Source organism: Homalodisca vitripennis, chromosome 1, assembly GCF_021130785.1.
Source record: "Homalodisca vitripennis isolate AUS2020 chromosome 1, UT_GWSS_2.1, whole genome shotgun sequence".
NCBI classification, from domain to species: Eukaryota; Metazoa; Arthropoda; class Insecta; order Hemiptera; family Cicadellidae; genus Homalodisca; species Homalodisca vitripennis.
This window is the reverse complement of record NC_060207.1, coordinates 163,667,196-163,692,723: the sequence shown is the minus strand read 5'-3', so window position 1 is coordinate 163,692,723 and position 25,528 is coordinate 163,667,196. Positions and strand designations below refer to the sequence as shown.

The following is a 25,528-nucleotide window of genomic DNA, read 5'->3' as shown; positions in this document are numbered from 1 at the left end:
AATCCATAATAATTATGAAAACTGTAAATCAGATAGTGTTTCTATTTTTATATCATATTCATAACCTATACTAAATAATAAAATGCAAGTAATAAATGCCAAACCAAGACAATATTTCTAACTAAGATTAAACTTATTTTCACGTCGCTACAAATTTTTTAATTGAAGAATTATATAAAAATTATATAATTATATAATAATTATATAAAGCTTATATAAGCAGAACAATTTTAAAGGACGTTCATTTTTTTATCGTATTATTAAAGGAATATATGTTTGTTTAAAACTCAAAAATACTATGTTTAACATTCAAGACAGGTTAGATACAACTCCACACATTTAGTTATATTTTATTTTTATAAACATCAATGGTTCGGTACGAAACAATCAACACTCTTAAATACGAGTACAATACATACAAGAAATGGATTTGATAAAATTCAAATTAGAGTAAATGTTGGTAAAAAATACTTGACAAGTATAAAATATTAAATAAAAATTATATTTAAAATTCTAATGTTTTAGTAGTAACACAATGAATAATTGCTTCGACTATTACAAGTGGCTAAACATATAAATCAATTGAAAACCGTTTATTGTAAAAGTATCATTCACGTGTTAATACGTGTATGATTCCTGGAAATTATTCAATTATTTCTAATATGGTTGTTATTATTAAATTATTTTGGCTCACATTTTTCTGGTGAATTATTTAGGAATAACTATAATAGTCCACTCTTCTTAATAGAGTCGTTGTTTCCGCAAAAAACTCAATATTATAAAAAGTACATGCAATTTTAAGTTAAAATATTTCTTAGTTTTATATTGGAATAACAGTGTATCGATATCATTGTTTAAGGCAAAGGGTAGTTCATCTTAAATAATTATTCCCATTATAAAATACTCATTGAATATTATATTCGTTGATGAGAGTTGAATGTTTAAACGTGATTATGTATAGAATACGCTGAAAGTTTGTAAATGGGTGTTTAGTTAAAATTAAACATACTACCGGATGAACTAGTAAAACTATGTAAGACTGAAATTCAGAAATTATAAAGCATTAAAAAGTTTATAACATTTAACAAGTATGTTACAAGCTCCATCAAGAGTGCTTAAACGTGTGCATTATACTTATATCCAAAATACTTGTAAACAGGTTCTGTATGTGAATTTAGTTGTAAATCGTCCAAAACGTTTAAAATAACATATATTACATTATTGATCTTCAATATTGACAATTACTACTTTTAAACATAGGGAGTTCGTACATTCAATGATGCACTTGCAGGTGTTCTGTATATATAAAAATAAAGTTTTAATTACGGTAAAAAAGTATTTTAATATAAGTCAGTTGTGACTCCGTGTGAAGAAATATTAGGTTTTTGTACAATTATCATTACTAATTTTCAAAAAGAGAACATTAAGTTTTGAGGATTAAAATTAATTCTTTGTTTAGGTCAAATGCAATTATAGCGTAATGTTAATCATACACAACCCTTAACATGAATTGTTGCATGACGATTGATTCAATAGGTAACAATCATAACAGACCGAGTTGTAGAGGCCATATTATGTTTATAAGTTCTTAATGTTTGTGTATGATTAACTTTATTCTTTGAAATGACCTGAAGAAGGGAATAGACTTTAATCCTCTAAACTCAATGTTCTAATTTTCTACATAATCTGTGGCATTTGTTAAAAAACCTGCTATCTCTTCTAATCTTACCACGCCAATAGCTTCCTTTCATAAGAAAACGGAGTGATTTTTTTTCTTGTTTAATTTTAAGAAATTGTTAACATCGTACAAATAACTGTCATGAAGTAATGAAATAAGAGAGTATAAAAGTTGTTTGTATAATGTAAAATTATGATCTACTCTTATTGGAATATAAACACAAGTACATTACAGTAAATGTTAATCAGTTATTTGCATATTGATATAATTAACCGTATATTTAAGGCATTTAATAAACTGTAATGTGAAATTATGGCAGCAAATTCTTTTTAATTTACAATGTCATCTTCCAATAACTATATAACAGTATGCAAAATTAAAGTATGTACATAAATCGTAAAATTAAAACTAAAAGACAACTATATAAAACAGTCTACTATTTACAACACACAATGCCCATCGCGTTTCGTTTCGCTTCCACTCAATAATTATCCCCTAAACGAATGATGAGCAAAAATTTCTTTGTAGTAAAAGGCTCGATCTCACATTAATATCACAAGTTTGAGGCACGTGAAGGCCAGAGTCTAGATTGGTGAGGGTTAAAGCACTTCAGAGACTTGCCACTCAGGGTCAGGCTGGTGTCAGAAGCGTGTGGCGGTGGTTACTATGGTCGATCTCTCACTAGTAACAGGTGTCTGTGGGACCATGGGACACGTTATGGGCATCAGTGACTGTAACAAGACAAGAACCGAGTATGGATCACCTGCTAGTGACTAACCTGGAGTTATGGATTAATGATAACTAGTTTTCTAAACGATATAATTACTAAATAGTTATTTATGTACATTCCGTATTAAAAATATAGATAGAAATAGTTTGACTGTAATAGAGTCTTGTAAAAAGCAGTGTTGAAGACATAACACACATGGTAGGTGGTGTTGAGTTTAATCCAGTTTAAACTTCGTTTCATTTTCATCTCAGATATAATTATTATAATTATTAAAAGATTATATTTAAGTATTTCAAACTTTATATGAAAAATTTATATGAAACTGGCAAAATTGTAATAACAGATTTACGGAACTGATTCGGAATTGATTCAAAAACAAATATTATGACTACATTAAAATAAAATTTCGCTGAACATTTATTAGAAACTGACAATAACTACACAAATATTGAAAAGAACATAGAACCGTTGTATATCGAAAGAAAAGAAGAAAAATTAAACACGAAAGAAGAATTGCATATCGTTCTAAATTAAAAAAAATCCTCATAACATTTTAAATAGCAATCTGAAGAATAAGACAAACACGATTAAAAAAACAACAAAAATATTAAATACAGAATTCTAATCAATATTACATCTATGTCATTTAAATGTGACATCTGTTTCAATCTTTCACATGTATATATTCATTTTTGTATTATTTATTTATAGGTTAAAGTGCACTGATGATGGTTGAATACAGAAACACGTGTATGGCAATAACATAAAAAATGGTTTTAGTCGAATATTTATTGGACTAATTAAAAATATAATAAAATCTTAAATGATGACTTACAGGAGAAGTGTACAATTAAACTAAAAAAAGTTTTAACTAAAACATGTATGTATTTTGCTATACATTACTCTTGTATAGTATTGCAATTTATTAGGAGAGTTTATTGATAACATAACTTTAAATAATGTATAGTTCATTTCTTCTAAGATTTATTTTACAAATTCTTTTGTACTTTAGAAGTATTTCTTTGGACAATTTCATAGCCAACATATTACTAACACATTGTTGTTGGGTATAACAATACTACATGTCATATTAAAGGGAGGTACTAAGAAGGAAGAGTAAACAATACGTCTTACAAAGAATTCCTCTGCATAAAAAAATACATAACATTAATGGAAAATACTGTGACTTTCATGAAAACATATATATTGTTTGGTTAATTTAGCACAAAGTTTGATTACTTTACATTACTTTACTTTTATATCTGAAATCTAATATTATACTTAAAATACCTTTTTTTTGAACTTGTTTAACACATACGCATTAAAATGTTGAAGCTGAAATTGTAATTAAAAAAAAAATTAAGTAGGGATGACAAAAGTGTAACACTCGGTATGCTGTAGATGAACTACCAAGAGCATCCTGCTACTAACAAGTCATCTAATGTTACAAATTAAGCAAATTAGGGAGGTTACAAGAACTGAACAAATGAGCCTAAAATTATAATTAGGAAATCGTGGTAAATTAAATCATAAAATCGTTACTATTTTAACATTTCAAGGTTAAAATATCTTTTTTCATTGTCATGGAATATGTTAGACGATTACATTTTTCTCTTACAGAGAATATTTATTTATGAAATAAAAATGTTGAATGTATACTCTTTAAATTAAACTATGAAGAATTTCATCATATCATTATAAAATTGTTTTATTTGTTCTCGTGTATCATTTATCATTTGACGAAATATAGTACTTTTCATTCACCATTAAGAATAATTATTAATAATCGTATTTTAAATGGTGTAAATTTATACCACCCAATACCACTCTATTGATCTAAGTAAATATATACTTCAGAAATCCAATGAATCATTCGTAGTTCCAGTAATGTAATTTCTCCTAACTTGATTAAAATAAATTTTACCTTCACTTATTTGTTCTAGTAAATTTAAAGTTTTACTCAATAATATAATGTGTAATGTAATAAATAAATACTCAAATAAAATAATGTCATCTAAAGCCAATTAAATAAATCGTAATGGCCTTAACATTACAAAACTTTTTCCTTTTAACGTACAGTGAGTTCTTTTTTCCTGTTTGACTTTGGCCAATCAAACAAACAACAACAGAATTGTATATGTTATGCAACTTGTTTCAGTATATGTTTATTTTAGTATATATATATATATATATATATATATATATATATATATATATATATATATATATAATAAAGAGCGCTTACTTCTTCCGATTCAATTATTTCGTATTTGGCCGTATCTGTCACATATGGGTTTAAATAAGCAAACTAACATATGATCGGAAGACCAAATACCTGTCAAACGACTTTTATTTACATTAAATTGTATAAATGGTAATAGCCTTATTTAATTTCAATAAACATTGAATCACAAAAAGTACTTGCTCCGCCGGGAGTCGAACCCGGATCTCTCACTTGCCGGGTGAATGTGCTACCATTACACCACAGAGCGCTTACTTTTTCCGATTCAATTATTTCGTATTTGGCCGTATCTGTCACATATGGGTTTAAATATATATATATATATATATATATATACACGAACACAAAAACAAACACAATTAACATACATACATATATACATACATTTATATATATATATATATATATATATATATATATATATATATATAACTTGGCTTACGATTTAAAAATTATTAATTTATTACTAGTCTTCTTACCAATGGTATACACAGTTTATAATGAAATATTTATTTGAAAACCAAATGTATAGTATAAAAAAATAACTGAACAAGAAACATAATGAATAAATATTTTATTTATTTATTTATCATTTATTGTTAACTCCCGAGTTAATCAATTAGATTTGAACTCAATCTGACTGGAATGGGCTCCACCTCACTAAACCAATTCCGTTCAAATCAAGTCAGTTTAAATTAGATTCGACAATCGATGTAATCGATGCCCCCACACACGTTTCTAAATGTATAAAAAAAATGCACTCAACATTTTTGAATATATTGGAAAACGTAGGTTTGAATCCTTAAATAATATCGTTTAAATGTGTGAATCTGACTCTAATGGTTTCTATAATAGGATGATTTTTGCTTCTAGGAAATCATTTATGAAACCTGTATCAATCGATGAACCAGGAAAAGCGTACATCGGTGGTAACATTACTGTTCTACCCATAGAAATATTTAAACTTTTAAAAACATGGTTGTAGCTTTAAGAGATGATTCTACTACGTTTAATTCATTAACATTTAATGTATCATGACACGAATAACCACAAATTTGTTGAATTGCTATTTTTGAAACAATACTAGATTAAAACACATTTATCAAAAAATCAATTGATAAAATATTAACACTTATAAAAGGCGTTTCATGGATTGGTGAGTTTCTTTCCTGACTAACATACTACATCTTTTTAAAGCTTATTAGATTGACGTAATGTCACTATTAGATAAGCGCCAGGTTTCTGCATAATATAATATTTATTATTACTATTATTTATAAATATTGACAGCGGAAGTTAATTTTAGTATTTGATATGATTTGATTTTTCATGGTTAGAGCGATGAGACCTCTAGCAAATTAACTCACTGTGGATAGTGAAATTGTATATTGTCTACTAATTACATTTATTCGAACACAGTACACTAGTGGTTATAGTACTGCATAAAAAAATTATTGATACTGATAAATATTACAAAAACTTCACCTTCCATATTTCCACACGTTGAAGTAGGCTTGAATTATACATTAGACAATAATAACATAATTATAATAATAACATTTCTTTGATTCAAATCAAAATTTAAAATTAAATTTATTTCAAAAATTGAAACAAATTTTAAGGAACATTATAGAAACTATAACCAAGACAAATCAAATTTACTTAAACTATATTTAGACTTTAAATAAATTTTACGTCATCATAAACACATAAAAAATAGTAAAAATATTCTTTAGATACACATATTTTTAGTTATAAGTACTGGCTTATCCACATAAATATCTTCTTTTATTCTCTTAATTAATTTAATCTAATAATAATGTGAGTGCATAAATAAATTTGAAAAAAAAACATGTAAACCCAGTGTAAACCCACTGTAACAAGTGCAATGTAATTCTTAAATTAGTTTTTTGTCATACCGATTTAAAATCTCTAAACGTTGTATCTAGAGAAGTTTGCAGCATGGTGCAGTCACTGATGGAAGTGAACTCTGGCAACAGTTTTGTGTGGGTACAGGACACGTCGGTAGCGTCAGATTCCTCCTGAGGAGTAACAATTAATTGTTATAGTATTATAATAATATTAAAAATTAATATTGTAATTGTATAATATTTCATAGCAATGACAATTACAATAGAACGTGTTATTACTTACAGTAGAAATAGTAATAGGCGGTTTTAATGGCACTGTAAAAAGGCTCGAGTTTTTCTCCAACACAGCTTTTTCAGTACATTGGTAATCTGTAACAAAGCAATGTATGTATGTAAGATCGTACTTATCTTGCGGTTTAAGGTATCTTTATTGACGATTAAAAAGTAAAACTGGATTTAAAAAACATTATGTGTTAAAAAAATATAACAGTGTTTTGAAAGATTCTGCAACTACCAAGCCCTTTGCTAATACCTCCCCTATCAACTTTTAGCACTTCCAAATCAAGACAATAGTGTACTTTCGGTAGGCAACGATGAGGTTGTACGAGAATATTTCCCTAATAATATACAAACTCTTGTTGAACTCAAATGCAAATATACGGCTACAATTCGCACAGAATTTCACATACTGTGAAATAATCATAGCTCATCTTTAACTTAACTGTAATTTAACCTCTATCATCAATAATTTATTTAAATATTTTACTAACTTGCCTATACACGTATTGTTATAAATAAAACTTAGATTACTGTTTTAACTATGCTATGACTATTGCTGAAGATTAATCACTTCCGAGTGGCCAATTTCAATCTCTTATCTAAAACATAACATTTTAATTCATAAATTTGCATTTTTATACAGTATTACTGATCTCTGAAAAAAGAACCCATTGAGACTTCAACTATCCAGGATCCAAATAGTTGTAAGACTTTAAAATGAAATCACAGATTTAAATATGCGTTATCTGTATCCACTGTAACCAGTAATAGAGCAGGCCGACAAAAATTGCTCACATTTCACTTTCTTTACATTAATGTTTTAAACTTTTCCTTGAACTCCTAATTTGTCATTTAATAAGAGATTAAGGCAAATACAATAATTATGGGTTTCTTTCTCTTAGGATCCGTCATTCACAATCCGGCTTCCTTCAAAGCGCCGTTTATTAGCAGCTTTTTTACACCGTCAAACGCTTTCCTTATGACCATCACTGAAGTATGAAATTATTCCCCCGGATCATCGATCTCCATTTATCAGAGAATTGCTCGTCCTGCGAGTGAGAGAAAACTTCATTATTTTTCGATATTATATTATATTTTTGTTTTTTAACATTTGCGATTATTAAATGGGAGAAAGCACTGATATCGTGGAGAAAGGCCAACGCTTTGGAAACAGCTGAGAACAAAAGTTATACCGCTGTTCATAGATTAGGTCAAGAGACAATAAGATGGTTGGGTTAAAAAAACATGAGATATATCGGGAGTAAAATAGTTTACAGTACCACAGTATAGTTGTACATTGATGTTTCTGTATCGTAGGATTTAGAATGACAGTGCTATAGTTGACTGACATTCTTAGAATCTGGTTATATGAATGTCCGGTATCACCGTAAAAATTTTAGCATCTGTTTATACTTACGGCCACATTAATTGAATACTATATAATATAATAATAACTTAATATAAAACTAGCTGTTACCCGCGGCTTCGCACGCAATATTTAGAAACGAAGTCCTTCTATTACTTAGTAAAAGCACTTATAATATAAAATGATGGTAGTAGGGATACATCAAGTAGCCTTTATTTAATTTCATTGTGAATATTATCAGTGACTTTAATTTAATTATTGTATCATGTTTTGCACGTGGAAGAGCATTTCTGGTTCAAATTAATTAATTATATTTGCAATTTCACAGCTGAGCCTGCATTATTATTTTGATCAATAAAATACAAATACACAGGTCGCGGAAACCTACTTCGGTCAAAAAAGCGTCTAATTTCTAGCCTTTATCACATCTAAGATATTTCCAGTACCATAGTAGAGTTTGCCTTGTCCTGACGAAGAAAAAATATAGACTTACGTAGGACCGAGAAGCCTACTTCGGTTAAAAAGTGCCTACTTCAGATCGTTTAAATTCACTTACTATGTCACATTTCAGCTTGCAATATTTCCTCGATCAAATACTAGATATTTCAATTATTCACTTCTCCGAAATAAACTTTTTTCAAAATCGTCTACTATCGGCTTCTGTAATCTATTTTCAGGTTAAAATATTTCCGGGGACATAGTTTTTTGTGTTGTGGTCCTGATGAAGAAAATATACACATACGTAGGACCTATTACGGCCTAGGGAGAAGTCCAACCCATTTCCTATGTACTTTCAGTATAAGGGAGAAATCCTTATTAGGGTTACGCAACATTAAAAAAAATACAAGTTTTTTTGTTACGTTGAGGCATGTTAGTATTAATCTCTCTGTTTTTCCATAAGCCACTGTTAAAATGCCATATTACAATGTCAAGGAAGCCCACCAGTTTCAAGCAACGTATGTGAAAACTTTCATAACTTTGTTCATTAAGGTTGGTTTTATAACAGTGTTTAAATAATATATAAAATGCATTAGATGATTGAAATTCATCACTGGCGCAATCTGGAGTAAAATTTTGATGTTAATCTTTTATTTACTATCTGCATTACACATCTGATCAAGGACTGTTTACTTAATATTTGATTGAATTTAAATGTAAACAGATGTTTCAGCCAGTCGACATAAAACCAACGAACTAATATCGTTGCATAAAACTGAAGGTATGAACAGCTGTTTAGTGCCAGTTTAATTTGGATTATGAAACGTAAAAAGTAAATTTTTTCTGAATTTCAACACATTTCATGTAACTTTTCTTATACTTTACTTCATATAAACCTTCATCTTGAATCAATCTATCTATTAAAAAGAACCGCATCAAAATCCGTTGTGTAGTTTTAAAGATTTAAGCATACAAAGGGAAATAGGGACCATAGGGACAGAGAAAGCGACTTTGTTTTATACTGTGTAGTTATATAAAACGTAACGAAACTTTTAACTGCTTTATACTAAAAAAAACTACAAAGACATTTTTTAATAAAGTTGTTAACCTGCTTTACACAATATTTTACTAGTGATATATCAAGTAAGGTTGTAACTTGCTATATATACTTATTTATGTAAATCATTTTAGATGACAACTAATTATGTACTAAATTGTTTAGTATATCATTATTTTTAGTTGCTATTTTTACCTAATTCTGATTCTTATTTTGTTTACATTTCTTTCATATCCCTGTGTTTTATTTGTTTTTCTTTATTTGAATATTTTGTCTATTTAGTTGACTGTTATTATTTAATTACAGCAATCTCAAAATAAATTTGGAAAAAAATTATTATCGTATTTTGTACCAATATTTTATTCTATTCATTTAGTAAAATAAATTATATAAATTTACGGTATTGGGTACGATTTAATGTAAATAGATATTTGGCTAACTTCTTTACGTACTCGTACGTATGAGGATAAAAATAGTTTGAAAATTATATCATGTACGTATTTGTTATGGTACACTCGTATAACTTATTGTATGAAAAATATAGTTAATTCATTAAATGTATTATATTTTATGTTAAGTTAAAAAGAAAAAAACACATTTGAAACTGACGGAAGTGCAAAAATGTACACATTGTGTTGCAAAGTTCTACAGAATAGACAAATAATTGCTGGCATTTACCTTGTAGTAAATTAGTAGTATGGTAGTTAAATATTCTTTTTCAAGGTGGCGTATATTTAAAAGCGTTCTTAATAAAGAATCCTAATTCTAAAGAATTGCGTCTTCATATTTGCTAACTAAATCGTTATTCGTTTTATATGGAAGGTTGAAAAAACCAATTTGTAACTCAATAACTCCAACTCGATAGTGGAAAATATTGTTTATTTTATTTCTATACAATTGAAAATTTATTAAAAGTCTTATATAATTTCTAATTATATTACTTTATTAAATATTTAAAAAACATATTTAAGATGCTTTCCTAACAGTTGAAATAGATACCTGTGTTGTGAGGGATTAGGTCAGGGTTTTTCTCCAAGCTGTCTTGACTGTCACTTATCTGCTTGCTGGACTCAATGCTGTGTTTCTTCGCTTGCTGACGTTTGCGCTGCCGCTGTCTCAATGCTAACAATATTCCCAATGTGACAGCCAACAGTGTTGCTACCAGCCCGAGGATGGCGCCAACCAGGGGTGTCAACGTTACAATCACAGGTGTTATTCCTGAAGAAACTAAAAAAACTAATTATGTAATACAAATGTATCATAAATAATGAGTATTTATGTTAATAAGTTCTTTTTATAAAACTTGAAAAATGTATACGTCTAGTATAAGAAAAAGATTACCTTAATCAAACTTAGTTACAATGGCTTATTAAGTTGTTTGAGTGACATATATTTTTAAATAAAAAGGATTAAATAACATCTCAATCATGAAAATTTCGTATAACAACGTAACGTAATGAAGTACAAAATATATTTAACAACATTTCCAGTTACTAAACAAATTATTGGCTGATTTTAAAACATTTATGTATTTCATAACTCCATATTTCATAACATGACCTCAGTTTAGAACTTTTCAATTCAAACCTAACATGGAAATGTAATTTGTTTCTAAGAACACCCTTCACAAATTAAAATTCAATTAATTACACAGTAGGCTTATTAGGTAGTTTTATTTGCTACGATCTCTAAGTTTAGTACGAAAAAAATAAATCAATCAGTTAAAACTCTGTTACAAACTACAAATAATATAATTTAAAATAAAAAGATACTTCAAGGTAAACTTTTTACAAGAGAGAACAATCACATTATTATAAGTAACGCTAGACTAAAAAATGTATACAGTCAATTGGCATTAAAATAAATCACACATTTCATTATATTTATCAACATTAATATATTTAATGTACACATATTTAGTCTGGCATTCTAAAGGTAACCTATTAATGAACTTCAAAAGGTATTACAAATATATTACCTGTCGTACTCATGTGTCTCTCTGCAGTCTTAACAGCATATGCATGCAGCATGGTGACGTCACTGCGTCCCTTGCTGTTGAAAGCATACATGTTGATGTCAAAGCTTATTCCTTCCTCAAGACCCTCTACACGGAACCAGGGCTCCTTCGATGTTATATTTCTTACTAGGACTTTTCGCTGGGCTGTGAACACCTCGATGTAAAACTCCTGCGGCAATCCTCCATCAAATCCAGACTCGCACTCTATTTGGAGTGAGTCCGACGTCTGGTTTGCTATCGAGCAATTTGAAAGTCCATCCGGCTTACCTGAAAATGTAACACATTTATTTGAACATATGGATCAAACATGATTCCATGGGATCATTACCAACCATCTTGTCTCACTATAAACAGCTTGATCACATTTTAGAAACTACAACCTATCACTTTGGTGCAGTTCGAATAATATCCAAGGTTACTAAATATAGTTAGAGAATTCCCTTTACTCGTTTGTTCTGAGAAATGTCAAAACTAATAACGTATGCATCAAAAACGTTATTATTAAATCATTATTAGCACGTTTGTAGTTTTTTATTATCAAGAGAAACTTTATCCGCTCCTCTGTCACTATTAATCACCAGAAATGAAAGTTCTTAATCATGGAATCACTATCTCTGATACTGAACTGATTTTGTTTAACGGGACTCTCTCAAACATATCCCATCCCTGATTAACATATTTATAAGCTTTCAAAACCTACGTACCACTTTTACACTTAATCGTATAATGTAGATAACAACAAGCAATACATACATCAACATATAGGTAAAATGAAGGTAAATTAATCTGAAACTCCCTGAAATCATTTGTGCTCTTGGTTTCTTCTTGCTACTCTTGCTACTGTACCTCACTGTCACTATACTGCACAGGGGCCAGACTTTTACGGCTTATGAGGTGCAGATTGACAAACAGCCTTGACTTTTATTATCAATATACACAATATTGTCTGATAAGTGATCCTATATAACTCTAAGTTGATGCTATTTCGCTATTTGAAATATTCAAGAATCAAAAAGTTTTATTCTTCTGACCAGGGATCTTTACCCAGAAATAAAGATTATTTTCAGGATATCTTTTAGAATCCTTATATTAATGCAAGCACAGCTCATATTAATTAAATAATATCCTTGGGATTAATGATGAATTACTCATGTGATATACCTTTTAACATGGTTGTGTTTAAAAACAATCAATTAGCACCCTAACTTAAAATATGCAAGAATTGATGAGGCAACTTCGAAGTTATAGTAAGAAAGTAATTTGACATAGAGTTTTTTTTTTTTTTTTTTTTTTTATTATAATGTTATGGCTGGTACAGTCACATGTTAGATAATATAGAGTTTTAACTGAGTGAACTTTTTGGAAACGAACATATAAAACAATCGTACAAATACTTTACTAAGAATTTCGAAGTTAACCCATACATATAAGATCTTAGGTGACCCAAAAACACCACAATATGTGTCTGTATATACAGGGTGTTCAGCAACCATTCGAACAAACTTTGCCACATTGTTCAGCAGGCCAAAACTAACAAATAATGTGATATAACAGGTACCCTATTTCACTTCGTTTAGCGTCTGTCTGTCTGTATGTGTTTTTGGGAAAAGAATTACTACTCAAAAACCACTTAAGATACAGAATTCAAACTTAACAGTTATCTTAATCTAGTAAAAGATTGAATAGCAAATAACTGAGTTAGAGTACCAAACGTAAAAGCAGTTAAATCCATGCATTGCAAGTACATACAACAATGTAGTGGATTTTTTACGAATAAACTTTTTAAGGTTCTTTATTAAAATACTGAACGATTATTATAACCTAAAAAAATATTACTATCATTTTTGTTCCATTTACAGTAATCAATGTGTTACACACACACACAAATAAAAAAGAAACAAACTATTCACAATGCTCTTAAAAAACAATAGCATAATAATACATGAAAAACAGCTGACCAACAATCAGCAACCTAATCAGGTGTTTTTAAATGAGGAAAAAACTAATAAACAACCTATCAAGACATTGTTGAGCAAGTCTATGTTTTCAACGTGATTGTCACTGTTTGAATGTTTCTGTTCTTCTTTGTAATTCCTGTTAATTTAAATTTCTTTTATTACTTTTTTCTTGTACGATATGAACCGTTTTACTTTTGAAGAGTATGCTGATATTCACTTTGTGTACGGACTTGCTGGAGGCAATGCCAGATTAGCTAGCAGATTGTACGGAGAGCGCTTTCCAGATAGGCTGCACCCAGTTTCATAGCGTCCCTCAGTGCCGTTCATATTCGTCTTAGGGAAACTTTACATTTGAAAAAAGTAATGTTGTAGAACGGATCAAATCCGTAAGGACTGTTCATTTTGAAGAAGAGGTTTTATTATTCGTAGAAGAAAACCCCTCCACCAGCGTTCGCGCTATTGCTCATAATTTGGATGTATGCAAAAGTTCTGTGTGGAAAGTGTTAAATGAAGAACGTTTGTGCCCTTACAGACATCAGAAAGTACAAGCCTTTAGAACCTGCAGATTTTCCTCTCAGGGTAGACTGCTCTCGTTGGTTCCTTCACAAATTAGTTGATGAAACCCGATTTTTTAAGGTATGTTCTCTTTACTGACGAAGCGTCATTTACTCGAGATGGCATATTTAATAGCCGAAACAGCCATTTATGGGCTGAAGAGAACCCTCATGAAAATTGTGCAACGTAAGTTTCAGCACAAATTTTTCTGTCAATATCTGGGCTGGAATAGTAGACGGATATTTGATTGGTCCACACATTATACCAAACAGACTGAATGGACCTACTTATGAAGTTTTTTTGAGGGAAATCTTACCTGAGCTGTTGGAACATGTTCCTATTGAAACTAAACAAAGAATGTGGCCCACTTTTCCCTGATTGCAAGACAACATTTGAATGAAGTGTATGGAGATCGTTGGATTGGACGTGGAGGTCCCGTCCCTTGGTCTCCACGGTCACCTGACCTCACACCCGTTGATTGTTACTTGTGGGGGACACATGAAGCAATTAGTGTATACCACTCCCATACAGAATGAAATGGATCTAGTAGCTAGAGTTGTTGAGGCTGCTGCAGTTATTCAAGACAGTAATCCTTTTGAAGGGGTGAGAGAATCGTGCTTACGACGCTTCAGAATCTGCAACGAGTTACAAGGACGCCACTTTGAGCAACGATTATGAAGGTTTTACAGTAATGTAATCATTGATTTCTTAATAAAAATATCATGTTCAATAAAATTTTTCAAACACATTGAATTAATTACGCTGTTTCACACAATTGCCATGTAAGAAAACCCTGTACCCACCATAACGTAGCCCCTATTAACATTTTTTTAAGATTTAAAAACCAGAATTCACAATTGGTTAAGAACTTTTTTTTTAATTTACCTTAAAACAAATTAAAAAAATAAATATTAAATTTCAGGTTATAATATTGTTCACTATTTTAATAAAAGAACCCTAAAAAGTTTATTCGTAAAAATCCACTACATTGTTGTATGTACTTGTAATGCATGGATTTAACCTGTTTTTACGTTTGGTGCTGTAACTCAGTTATTTGTTATTCAATCTTTTTGAAACAAAAATTTTTGAATTGTTAATAAGATACGTTAAAAAAAAGTTATCCTGGTGAATTTGTTGTCAAAGTAGCCGTTTCAAAAGCTAATACAATTTGAACATTTTGAACGGCCGCCCATTTTTAAAATGCAATGAGATATTTGTTTTATGTTCTGAAAAGGACCAACACTAGGTGAACATAACTATTAAGTTTGAATTCTGTATCTTAAGTTGTTTTTGAGTATAATTTTTTCCCCAAAAAACACATACAGACAGACAGACGCTAAACGAAGCGAAATAGGGCACCTGTTATATTGCATTATTTGTTAGTTTTGGTCTGCTGAACAATGTGGCAAAGTTTGTTCGAATGGTTGCTGGACACGCTGTATTTAAAATCACAACATCACTAAAATACCCCTTTAGAGATAAATAAAGAAAAAAGGAAAAGAGGTTCATTTACACATCATGATACGCACCCCTGTATAAATCCTTTGTTATACTCTAGTAACAAAAAAAAAAAAAATTACTCCTTATAAAATAATTACATTAAAGGAAGGTATGTTGAACAACATGCAATAAATTCTCCGCTTAGATTGTGGAGTAAAATTTCAAATTTATTTAATTACTAGCATTTTCTTTAATAAAACTTACGAATAAGTTTTTTTGCAGGATATTTGTTTCACTCCAAGTATAAAATTCACTTTAAATACACCACTGATAGCGGATTTTCATCGTTTGTGGTAAAAGATTCCATTCACGTTCTCCGTTTAACGGTAACAAAGTCTTATTGTCCTCAAGTTTAAACTTCAATACCTACCAGACTGTAAAATCAGACTGATAACCGTTTATAACAAGTTCTTTACATCATTGTTATAAAGAATTACTTAATTTATCTGTGTCCTTTTAATTTTTATTAAAACAGGATTTGTTTACATTGTTACCTTTTTAATATTAAAAAAAATATAATATTATGACATCTCTTGAAGGAATGTGATGAATTATTTGGAAGAAAATACAAGAAAAAAGGTGTATTTGCAGACAAATATGTTTATCCCAATCGTACGTCTGATATAAATAAAATTTTGGGGTCCTGACAGCTTACCTGATATCATTTCCCACCTCTGTATCCTACGTGTTATTGCTCATGAATGATTTGACCCAGCCAACTGATCTCAAATAGAATGAATAATATTTAATTTTAGACCATTATTTGAATCAAAATCCTACGAATAATCCAACGTAACCAGTAATGAGTACACGACCATTTGACTTTATCATCTAAGAAATCACTAAATAAATTGACCAGTGCTGTTGTAGTTGCTATAAATTCTCTCTGGACTTATATTAAAGATTTGCCATGGGTTTATCACTCATGAAAGAAATAATTATGCACATAAAAAGCTTTTGTTGTACTTAAGAATTGGCTGTCAGAATCGAGATGATTCACAACTGATGGACAATTTTAGGGGTATTTACGTACATTTGGTATTGGGTGAACTTAATTTGTTTCATATTTTTTGAAACTTTCTCTATTCTAATGACTGAATCAACGTATGCGTATTACAGAAAAACACTGAAGAGCATCTATTCTATATGTAATAATAGAAGTAATAATTATGTAAACAAACGAGTGGAAACGATTACAAGAATTGCCTTAGATGCCGTCAACTATAAAACCACAATACTAAGCCGGTAACTCTGATCGTGTTATTAACAGTCACTCTCCTAAGAACGTAATTATTACTTTTCTCTGGTTTACTTCTATTCTCCAGTAGATGTATGTATTACGGAAAGATTCCCAGTGAGCATCGTGTAATGTAATCTGAATCTACGAGATTGTCCTCTCAGTGGTTAGGCATGTTTGTATCAATCATTGAAGTAAATGATACTAGCTATTACCTGCAGGAAAGATAACGAAAGCGCACGGTGCACGAATTACCCCCACATCGTTACTCCCAAGACACAGCAGAGTCCCATACTCCTCGAGGGATCTTGGTGTGTAGGTGGCAACACTCCGGGTGCGGTCAGATGTCACTTGGCTACCTGAGAGCTCTACTCCACCTGCTGAGCTGTTGAGCCGCCAGGTAAAAGTGACATCACTGGGGTTGGCTTCTACTTCACACTGCACCCTCGCGACTTCATATCGAGCCACCCCTAGAGGTTGCGTGTGAGTAGTTTGACACACAGGTGCATCTGAAACGTAAATTTTGATTTTGTTTTGATAATATAATACATAGCTATGTAGAGCTTTTATAGTACTCTTTCTCAGTTTAATATATTATATACCTGTGATGTATTTAACGTAATATGTAATACTTATGCATAAATTTACCGAAAATCGTTATTTTGTCTTCTGATTACAATTAAGCTTGCTTATTTGAAACATATGAGACAGTAAATATGATATACCAAATAGTAGATTGAAAGACATAACGGCTCTATGCTGTTATGGTTCGCGTTCTAGCAAGAAATCCGGATTCAAAGGCCGGTGGAGTCAGTTTGTCAAGCTCTTAAATTATATTTAATATTAATTAATTTATATTGCTACCTACAAGTTTATATTTTAATCTTATAAAACACATTTTACACGGAAAGCGGGATAGTTAAATCTGTGTTATAGCTAGGGATATGCAAATGTAACTAATCATGGAATCAATAGATTTAATGTGTTAGAGGGACTATTAAAAGTTGACATTCATTACAACAAGATCAATAATTTAAGAAATCCATAAAATGATTAAATTTAATATTAAAGACATATTTATAAAACATTCATTTAAAGGATGAACTAATGTTGTTTCTTGTTAATTATGTCAATGTATGGCTTTTGTTAGTGAAAACGGCAGTAAAAAAGATGATTTGATTTTTTTCCGTATCATGGCTGTACATAACCACTTAGTGTCCTAATATTAAATTTAGGTAATATCTCGAGGCGACAATTACTTACTTCTTCAGGATTATAATAAGGAAAAACAATAAGAGCAGAATTTTCGAGGAATTAGAAGCATGAAATTTAAAGATACGGTCAGATTGTAGGAATTCTGCTTTTAACATTCAAGTAAATACATTTCAAGTAAAAACTTATTACGAGTATAGTGTAACAAAAGTTTGAATAGTAATATGACGATGAATTAGGAAGTAAATGCAGTAATTGTTTTATTACTATATCAGCGAATAAAAACACTTTATCAGTTAAGCTTCCTTAAAAGTAAAGTAAACATTAAACAAGGAAGACTGTTGAATTTGTAATTTCCTTGTAATCAAAACGGAAATTGAATGTTATGTATGCTAACTTAGTACTCAAAGGAAACAATGTTACTGTTACATTTATATAGAACTAAGATTTGCATGCTTATTCCATTAGCATTTGGCAAGTAATAATTTCTTACTTCATTTCTTTTTAACGAATTAGGTAAAATGTCAGTTTTTCTTGTACAATGAAAAATTAACAGATTTGCTCAAAAGAACATAACATAGCCAAAAAACTTTTTCAGTGTGAGTTATATTAATGTAGACAACATTTGAATTGAAATTATTAAAAATGTAATTACGCAGTAACATTTTAATGTAAAGTGCGATGGAAAAGTCATTAATTCTCTTTGAAATTGACAAGTAAAAATCTATTGATATTCCGTATTATTGAGTATTGAAATTAATGCACATAATACTAAAAACCTTCCAAGATCTATAACATCACTTATGCTGCAGAAATATAACCAGAAATAGTACCACCAGAGTACTATCTACCTTTTCAAACCGGCTGCATTAGAGACCATCTTTATTTATGGTTTATAAGACATATTTATCTTAAGACAATTATAGGCCATTGTCCAGAAATAAAGGGGTAGAATTTTATATGATTATAGAATACGCTTTATACTTATAATTATTACAGTACCAAACTGTTTTTAGTTTTCAATGTTTTATTCGTTATACATAAATATTACCAAAACTGTATTAATTTTAATATTTCAATACTCAATAAGTATGAAAACTTCTAATGGAAAAATATAAAACCTATTTAATAGTATTTATCATACATTTATCACAAGATATATCAAATAGCTGTAAAACAAAGGACTACATCTTGAAATATCAAACGATATTTGAAACCACAAACCTAACATTGTTCTGATTTGATAAAAGTGCATGTCGTTTTACTAAAACCGTCCATTAACTATTTCTTAATACGTAACTACTTTAAATAAATGTACATATACATAGTAACAATAGTTTGCGAACACGTAACTGAATGTATGAATGCAATGTAGAAATTCGGGGATTTAATTGAAACATATTACAGGACTTCCCGTTTATATTTCCGAGTATTTTTTTAAATATGTTACATTTTTAGTTCCGTACAAACATTCTAGGTCTTGTCAATTTTGTTAATCTCAGAGAGAATGTATTATGCAATATCATTCTTTACACATAAATAATACACGTTGTTATAATTTTATATATTGGTTATTAGTAATTGTGGTATTATTCAACAGGTTCAATATCTATTTAGTTTGCGTTTTCTTATAGACTTTTACAAGATGACAATATATTGTAAAATTTTAGGATTCTCTAGCTTTTGTACATAAATTGTAACTACTTGAATAGCATGTCTCCTAGTTCAATGGAGTTAAATTATATAAACAATATAAATATATTTTTATAAAACATAAATAGAATATAATAAGTAAGAAAAATATTGAAATTCAGAACACTATTCTATATTACATGTATTATAAACAAGTAGTATCATCATACATTTCAAATATACTACATTATAACATTTATGTGTAGCATGATAAATCATGATTTGGTTACCCAATAGAGGGTGGTAGTATTATTTTAAGTATTAATGATCAGCAAAGATTATCTCTACGTCTACTAACATTTGACATCCAGGAAGATAGGGTTACTCTCGCCGTCACCCTCGGGGTTGCTGGCCACACAGGTATAGAGACCGGCCCGCTCCCTAGACACGCTCTGTAGAAACAAGCTCTGGTTGTTCACCAGGAACATCCCTGAGCCTGCGTTGTTGTGAAGAGTTTCTCCCTATTTAATAAAAATACAGCATCAAGTACAAACTAAAATTTTCTATTGAGGATATTTGTTTGTATTATTTCCAATTCACCTATATTTTGTATGCTTGCGTCAATATACGCCCATAGAGTAAATTGAAAAGTTTATTTTACGACACAATTTTCTCTATATTTGTACGTGTAGCCAAAAACTGTACAGTAACCTGTGTTATAAAAATTAAGGAACAATACATAAAAAAACAAATAGGCTATTATAGCCAGTAAATATTTTGATATCTTAAAAACACTTTCATCGTATAAGCATAATATATAACAAAATACTTATATAAAGCCACCAAATAATCAAACTTGTTAAAAAATTGAATATAGTCATTTCACATTTTAGCATTTAACGTGTTACCACATATAAGAAGTATACTTTAATGAATTGGTTAGTAAGAGTTCACTAGTATTACTTATTAGTATTTTTATTTTCTTAAATAAAAATTGTACAGTTCGATGAAGTTTGTATAGTTTCCTTAGCTAACAAGGGTCCTCCTCTGTATGTCTCTCTGTCTATTTGCCTTTGCAGTGACTGACAAAAACGTCATTTCAGTCCCTCTAATGTAGAGCTTTGGTAATGCTCACCCAACAAAGTATATGGCTGTTCTCGTTGTCTGATTACCCATATATCACGATAAGTCGGTGCTAAGTTTAATTTAATAATAAGAAAAGAACTCATATATTAAAGTTTTATTAGTAATTTATTCAGTTATTCATCAGTAAATAGAAAAACCAAGTTTAAGATAGGAACTTACCCTATGTCTCCAGGCCACCTTGTATACCCAAGGATTAGACTTTATGTTGCATTCAAAGATAACGTCCATTCCTTCTACTATTGAGCTAAGATTCAAGCTGTTTCCTAGTTCCAGCGTTACAACTGGAACATCTGAGGACACAGGCAGTAATATATAATTAAAAAAAAGTATATAAGTTTATATTTACGAAACTGTACATTCAATGTAAGACAATAAAAAGGATACTTAAAAAGAATTGATATTGTTCCTTTATATTTGTGTAACGATACCTACCTTCTTTCTTATCTAGTATAAATTAGCAAATACTGTGACATTATACGAATTATTTCCAATTTGACTGGGAATTTTATATTCTTAATTCGTCTAGATTACAATAATTTTCAATCCTATTCTATATAATAAGTTGCCCCTTACATATCTCCGTCACAAATTTTTAACGATATTCTGACAATCATACTAATTAACAGTAATTTTTGTTATAAATCTTTACACGTGTACAACATTTTTTTACTAAGAGAATGTTTTTGTTAAAAATACTGGTATTTTAGTTCTATATAAAAATTCGAAAAATGTATTAATTTATTAATTCATAAAGATTTATGATTATTATTAATAAAATCTTTTACAAATATTTCTTTTGCTCATTCGGACAAGGTATGTACATTATGTGACAACGTAAATATAATAAAATATTTTTTTTTAATTTCAAAATTATGATATATATATATATATATATATATAAAAAATCCTGTTTCCTTCATATATATATATATATATGAAGTCTGTCTAAGTTTCTACATTGATAAACCGTTTAGGATAATTTTATACACAAAATCTGACTATCACAGTTGTCCTAATGGTTGCACTTCATACTTGACTTCGCCGGTTATAAACCAATCCCGCCCGTTCAATATAACTTTCAGGTCAACTGCTTTTATGCTGAAATTATGCTTTTATAATACTTTGATAAATTTTTTCTTTATTTATTAAACTATGGATTCTTATTTATCACATAAAATCGATGGAAAACTTGGACAGACATTCAGTTTAAATTAGAAAGACTTGGAAAAGGAATAGTTTTATTCTATAAGTTTTTATACGTGATAGGTAATGATTTTTGTATATTAATATTTTATCCTCGCCATTACATTCTGTAATGGTCTAATATAAATATGTGATGTCAATCGTCAATCTCATGGGAAAAAATCATAATAGCCTACAAGTATGAAGCATGACAATGATAATAGAGTGTGAAAACTGTCGAGGGAGTTGCACGATATAAAGCCCGGCCAGAGTCCCAAGAGGCTGATAGCATTCAGCGGGACCCGGCCCGGTGCAGATGAGGTTATACATTAGCAAGGGTTACTCGAGGGACCGACCTTAACATATTACAGGCTTTACTTATTGTTGCTTTTACTATAATACTAGTTTTGGACACATGTGTATAGTAAATTGAAACATATAATTATTTATAGAATTTACTGGAAAAGCATGCTACTTACTAGGAAAGTATGGCTCCTATGAAAGCCTTCCCTATACGGTAGAACATATTATCAATACCATTAACCTTGTAATGTATCAAATCTACCCATTATTCTGTTTCACAAGATCCTCTTATCACAGCCCAGTTGTCCATAATAACCGGCCCAATAAACTTAAGAGGGGATAGGCCTCTATTTTTATTTTACTCGTATGTACTGTATGTTTGTATCAGAATTGTCAAAGTTTTATACAGTTTTAAAGTTTGACTATAAATGATTTATTGTAACGTCATATTTGTGTAATTTTGAACAGGTCTACCATATACATTATTAGAAACATCATGTACTACATCATTGTCCATGTACCATAACCGTGTGTACATGTGTGCCATTTAGATACTGTCATATGGCCCAACCTAAATTATTATCTGGTAAAACTCATCACTCTTTATTATTGCCTAGCGATAAATCAATTACTGACATCAAAGTTTTATCGCCCATATCGCGACGTAGCATTGCTTTCACAATAATTAAATTCTTTAAATATTGTGGCTTTGCTGTACAGAGCTATCTTCAGTCAACAGGTCCTTCACGTAAACTAATATAACTACATAAATCAATAAAAAGTCTTTGTAAATATTACATTAAACGCATAATTTCGTTAACGTTAACTCAGATTTTCCTTAAACAATCAATAAATTTTAGTATGGAAACTAGCAGGAGAGGTTTTAGCAGCATGTATTGAATCTGTTATCTGTACCTGAATAATAATGCTTCTGTGGTATCGATAAACAAGTGTGTAACAATAATTTTCGGAACTCTTATTCCTAATATTGATCCCTAAATTAATTTATACCCTTCCAAATCACTCTAAAATATTTAATGTGTAAAGTTTAATTATTATTTTAGTGATCTAGAAGAATACTATGCGTAATACATTGAGACCCTATATTTAAGATTTAATGGCCAATAAAATGTAACTCGCCAATAACTTAGTATTTTTAGGTGTGATATAATTTTTTTGGTAGTTGATACATTACTCTGTTATTCTATATGTTAGATTTATAAATTCCAAAATTAGTATTATTGTAATAGTTACAAACAACTAGTCCAAAGTAACGACCAAATGTATTAGCAGTTATGCATCAAGCAAGGCACTTATGCAACAATTGTTAGTAGTTCCACCGTAACTCAATTCGATTAACTCAATAGTAGAGCGTTCCAGTACCGTACACTGAACTGAACAGGATTAGTTTGACCAAATCAATCAGGCAAAACCAAAGTTCTCAAACGGATAGCTACCGAACTGAGACACAGAAGCTAACAATACGTAATTACTTAGCTAACTTTAGTGCTCTGAACGGTGACTGTCACAGCCGCCCTCAGGCAATTAATTACTGTATTGGCGTTTAGTTTTCGTAAGTGAAGAGACAATAATTTCATTCCCAAATGTTTCGTATGAAATTTAAGGGAGAATAATTTTTCTATTTCGCCTTACATAACTTATGTACACTTTTCTCAAAAACTATTAAGTATGTCCAAATACTTTTTAAATTTTACCTATATTGGCCTTTTTACTGCAACTGGAATGAAAATAAACTAAATTTTCATATCCAGTTCCATAAATATAATTTATGGAACATAAAAAAATTGTTTTTGCTTGAAAATTATTAAATGTTATTTTATAAAATAAGCCTTTTAATTTTATACACATAATTTTTTAGCCTATAGAAAGTTTTTACCTAACCATAAAAAGAAACTATCGTACTAAGATATCTTTACTCGTTCTAGAGAAAAAGGACACTTTTACTTATGTGTCGCAAATCTAAAATTTCCAAAAATAGTAGATAAAGAAAAAACTAGATAAATAGAATTAAGACAAAATAAGATAAATAGGAAAAAGAGATATTAATGTTTTTACCTTCAAATTACGTCAGAAGTATGTTACTTGTTATTCCTTTCCTCTCTATACTCATTATCAACTTTACTCTTAGATTTATGTAATGTCTGCCTTATTTTATTATGAAGCTCATCTTGTACATTTTTCTGCCATCTCGCCAATGTTAACTTATGTCCCATTTTGATGACAGTACTGAGATATTTATACCCGTTCCTCAGAAAAAGATTCATATGTACCGCAAAAATAGACATTCGGGAAACAGCTATTTGAACATATCGATTAATTTTTCATGCTTCCAAAAACTATTGAAACATAAACCATATGTAACTTTTAAAAGGATATTTCAAGGTACGTTTTAGCAAAAAAATTTCAATTTTTAATATTTTTTTAATGACACTAATACAATTTTTTTTTTAATAATGAGAAATCACATTGGCATAATTTTATATCGGAGGAGGTATAATTTGCATAGTTAGTATTTCAAAAACGTATATTTAACAATAAACACATTTTATCATGGCATAAAAAGTATAACATGGCCTTTATACCAAAAACTTGACGAATTAATCTTTTTTAACGCTAAACCGCTTATTGAGCGATTCTGGATCTATTATGAGTCTAATGTTGTAAATGTCTATGGCGATTGGTGCAGAAAAACGTGAACAACTTTGCTCTTATAGTATACGAGGTCATCTAATTCTTACCGAGTGGCTCATTTATTTTGGAAGCTTCACTGAGGTAAACTTACAAGGTAATATTGAAAACATTACAAATCACATTTAGTACATTATTTTAAAAACAGGTTTTATTTTCAATTATACAATGAAGAATTATGAAATGATGAGGAACGTAATATTAAATTGGGGACACATTTATTTACACGACCTAATCGATTTTCCAAATTGATAGGACTTACCTGGGCTTATTTAAAACCACTGAGTGTTGTTTTATTTAGAATTAATAGAATCTGTCTATGTGTTCACTGTCATAAAACTATTTCTGGAAACCTTTTGCATTTTATCAAACTAAGTCAATACTAATTCACGATTAGTAACCAACACATCGTTATA

At 29.8% G+C, this 25,528-nt stretch overlaps 1 protein-coding gene across 2 annotated transcripts in view; it reads right to left on the bottom strand.

Annotated features, from left to right (window-relative positions):
• Positions 1-347: 347 nt before the first annotated feature.
• The window catches only part of LOC124352657 (nephrin-like), a 442,015-nt gene continuing 416,834 nt past the window's right edge, over positions 348-25,528 (bottom strand). Inside the window, exons 8-15 of one of the 2 annotated variants that reach the window (XM_046802224.1) lie at positions 21,078-21,208; positions 20,131-20,293; positions 17,144-17,437; positions 11,640-11,945; positions 10,661-10,888; positions 6,805-6,890; positions 6,570-6,692; positions 348-2,409 (exon numbers count right to left, since the gene is read on the bottom strand). In XM_046802224.1, coding sequence (XP_046658180.1) covers positions 2,320-2,409; positions 6,570-6,692; positions 6,805-6,890; positions 10,661-10,888; positions 11,640-11,945; positions 17,144-17,437; positions 20,131-20,293; positions 21,078-21,208 — 1,421 coding nt within the window. In that variant the 3' untranslated portion in view covers positions 348-2,319. The remainder of the gene's footprint in view (positions 2,410-6,569; positions 6,693-6,804; positions 6,891-10,660; positions 10,889-11,639; positions 11,946-17,143; positions 17,438-20,130; positions 20,294-21,077; positions 21,209-25,528) is intronic. The other variant, XM_046802225.1, reaches the window with a different exon arrangement.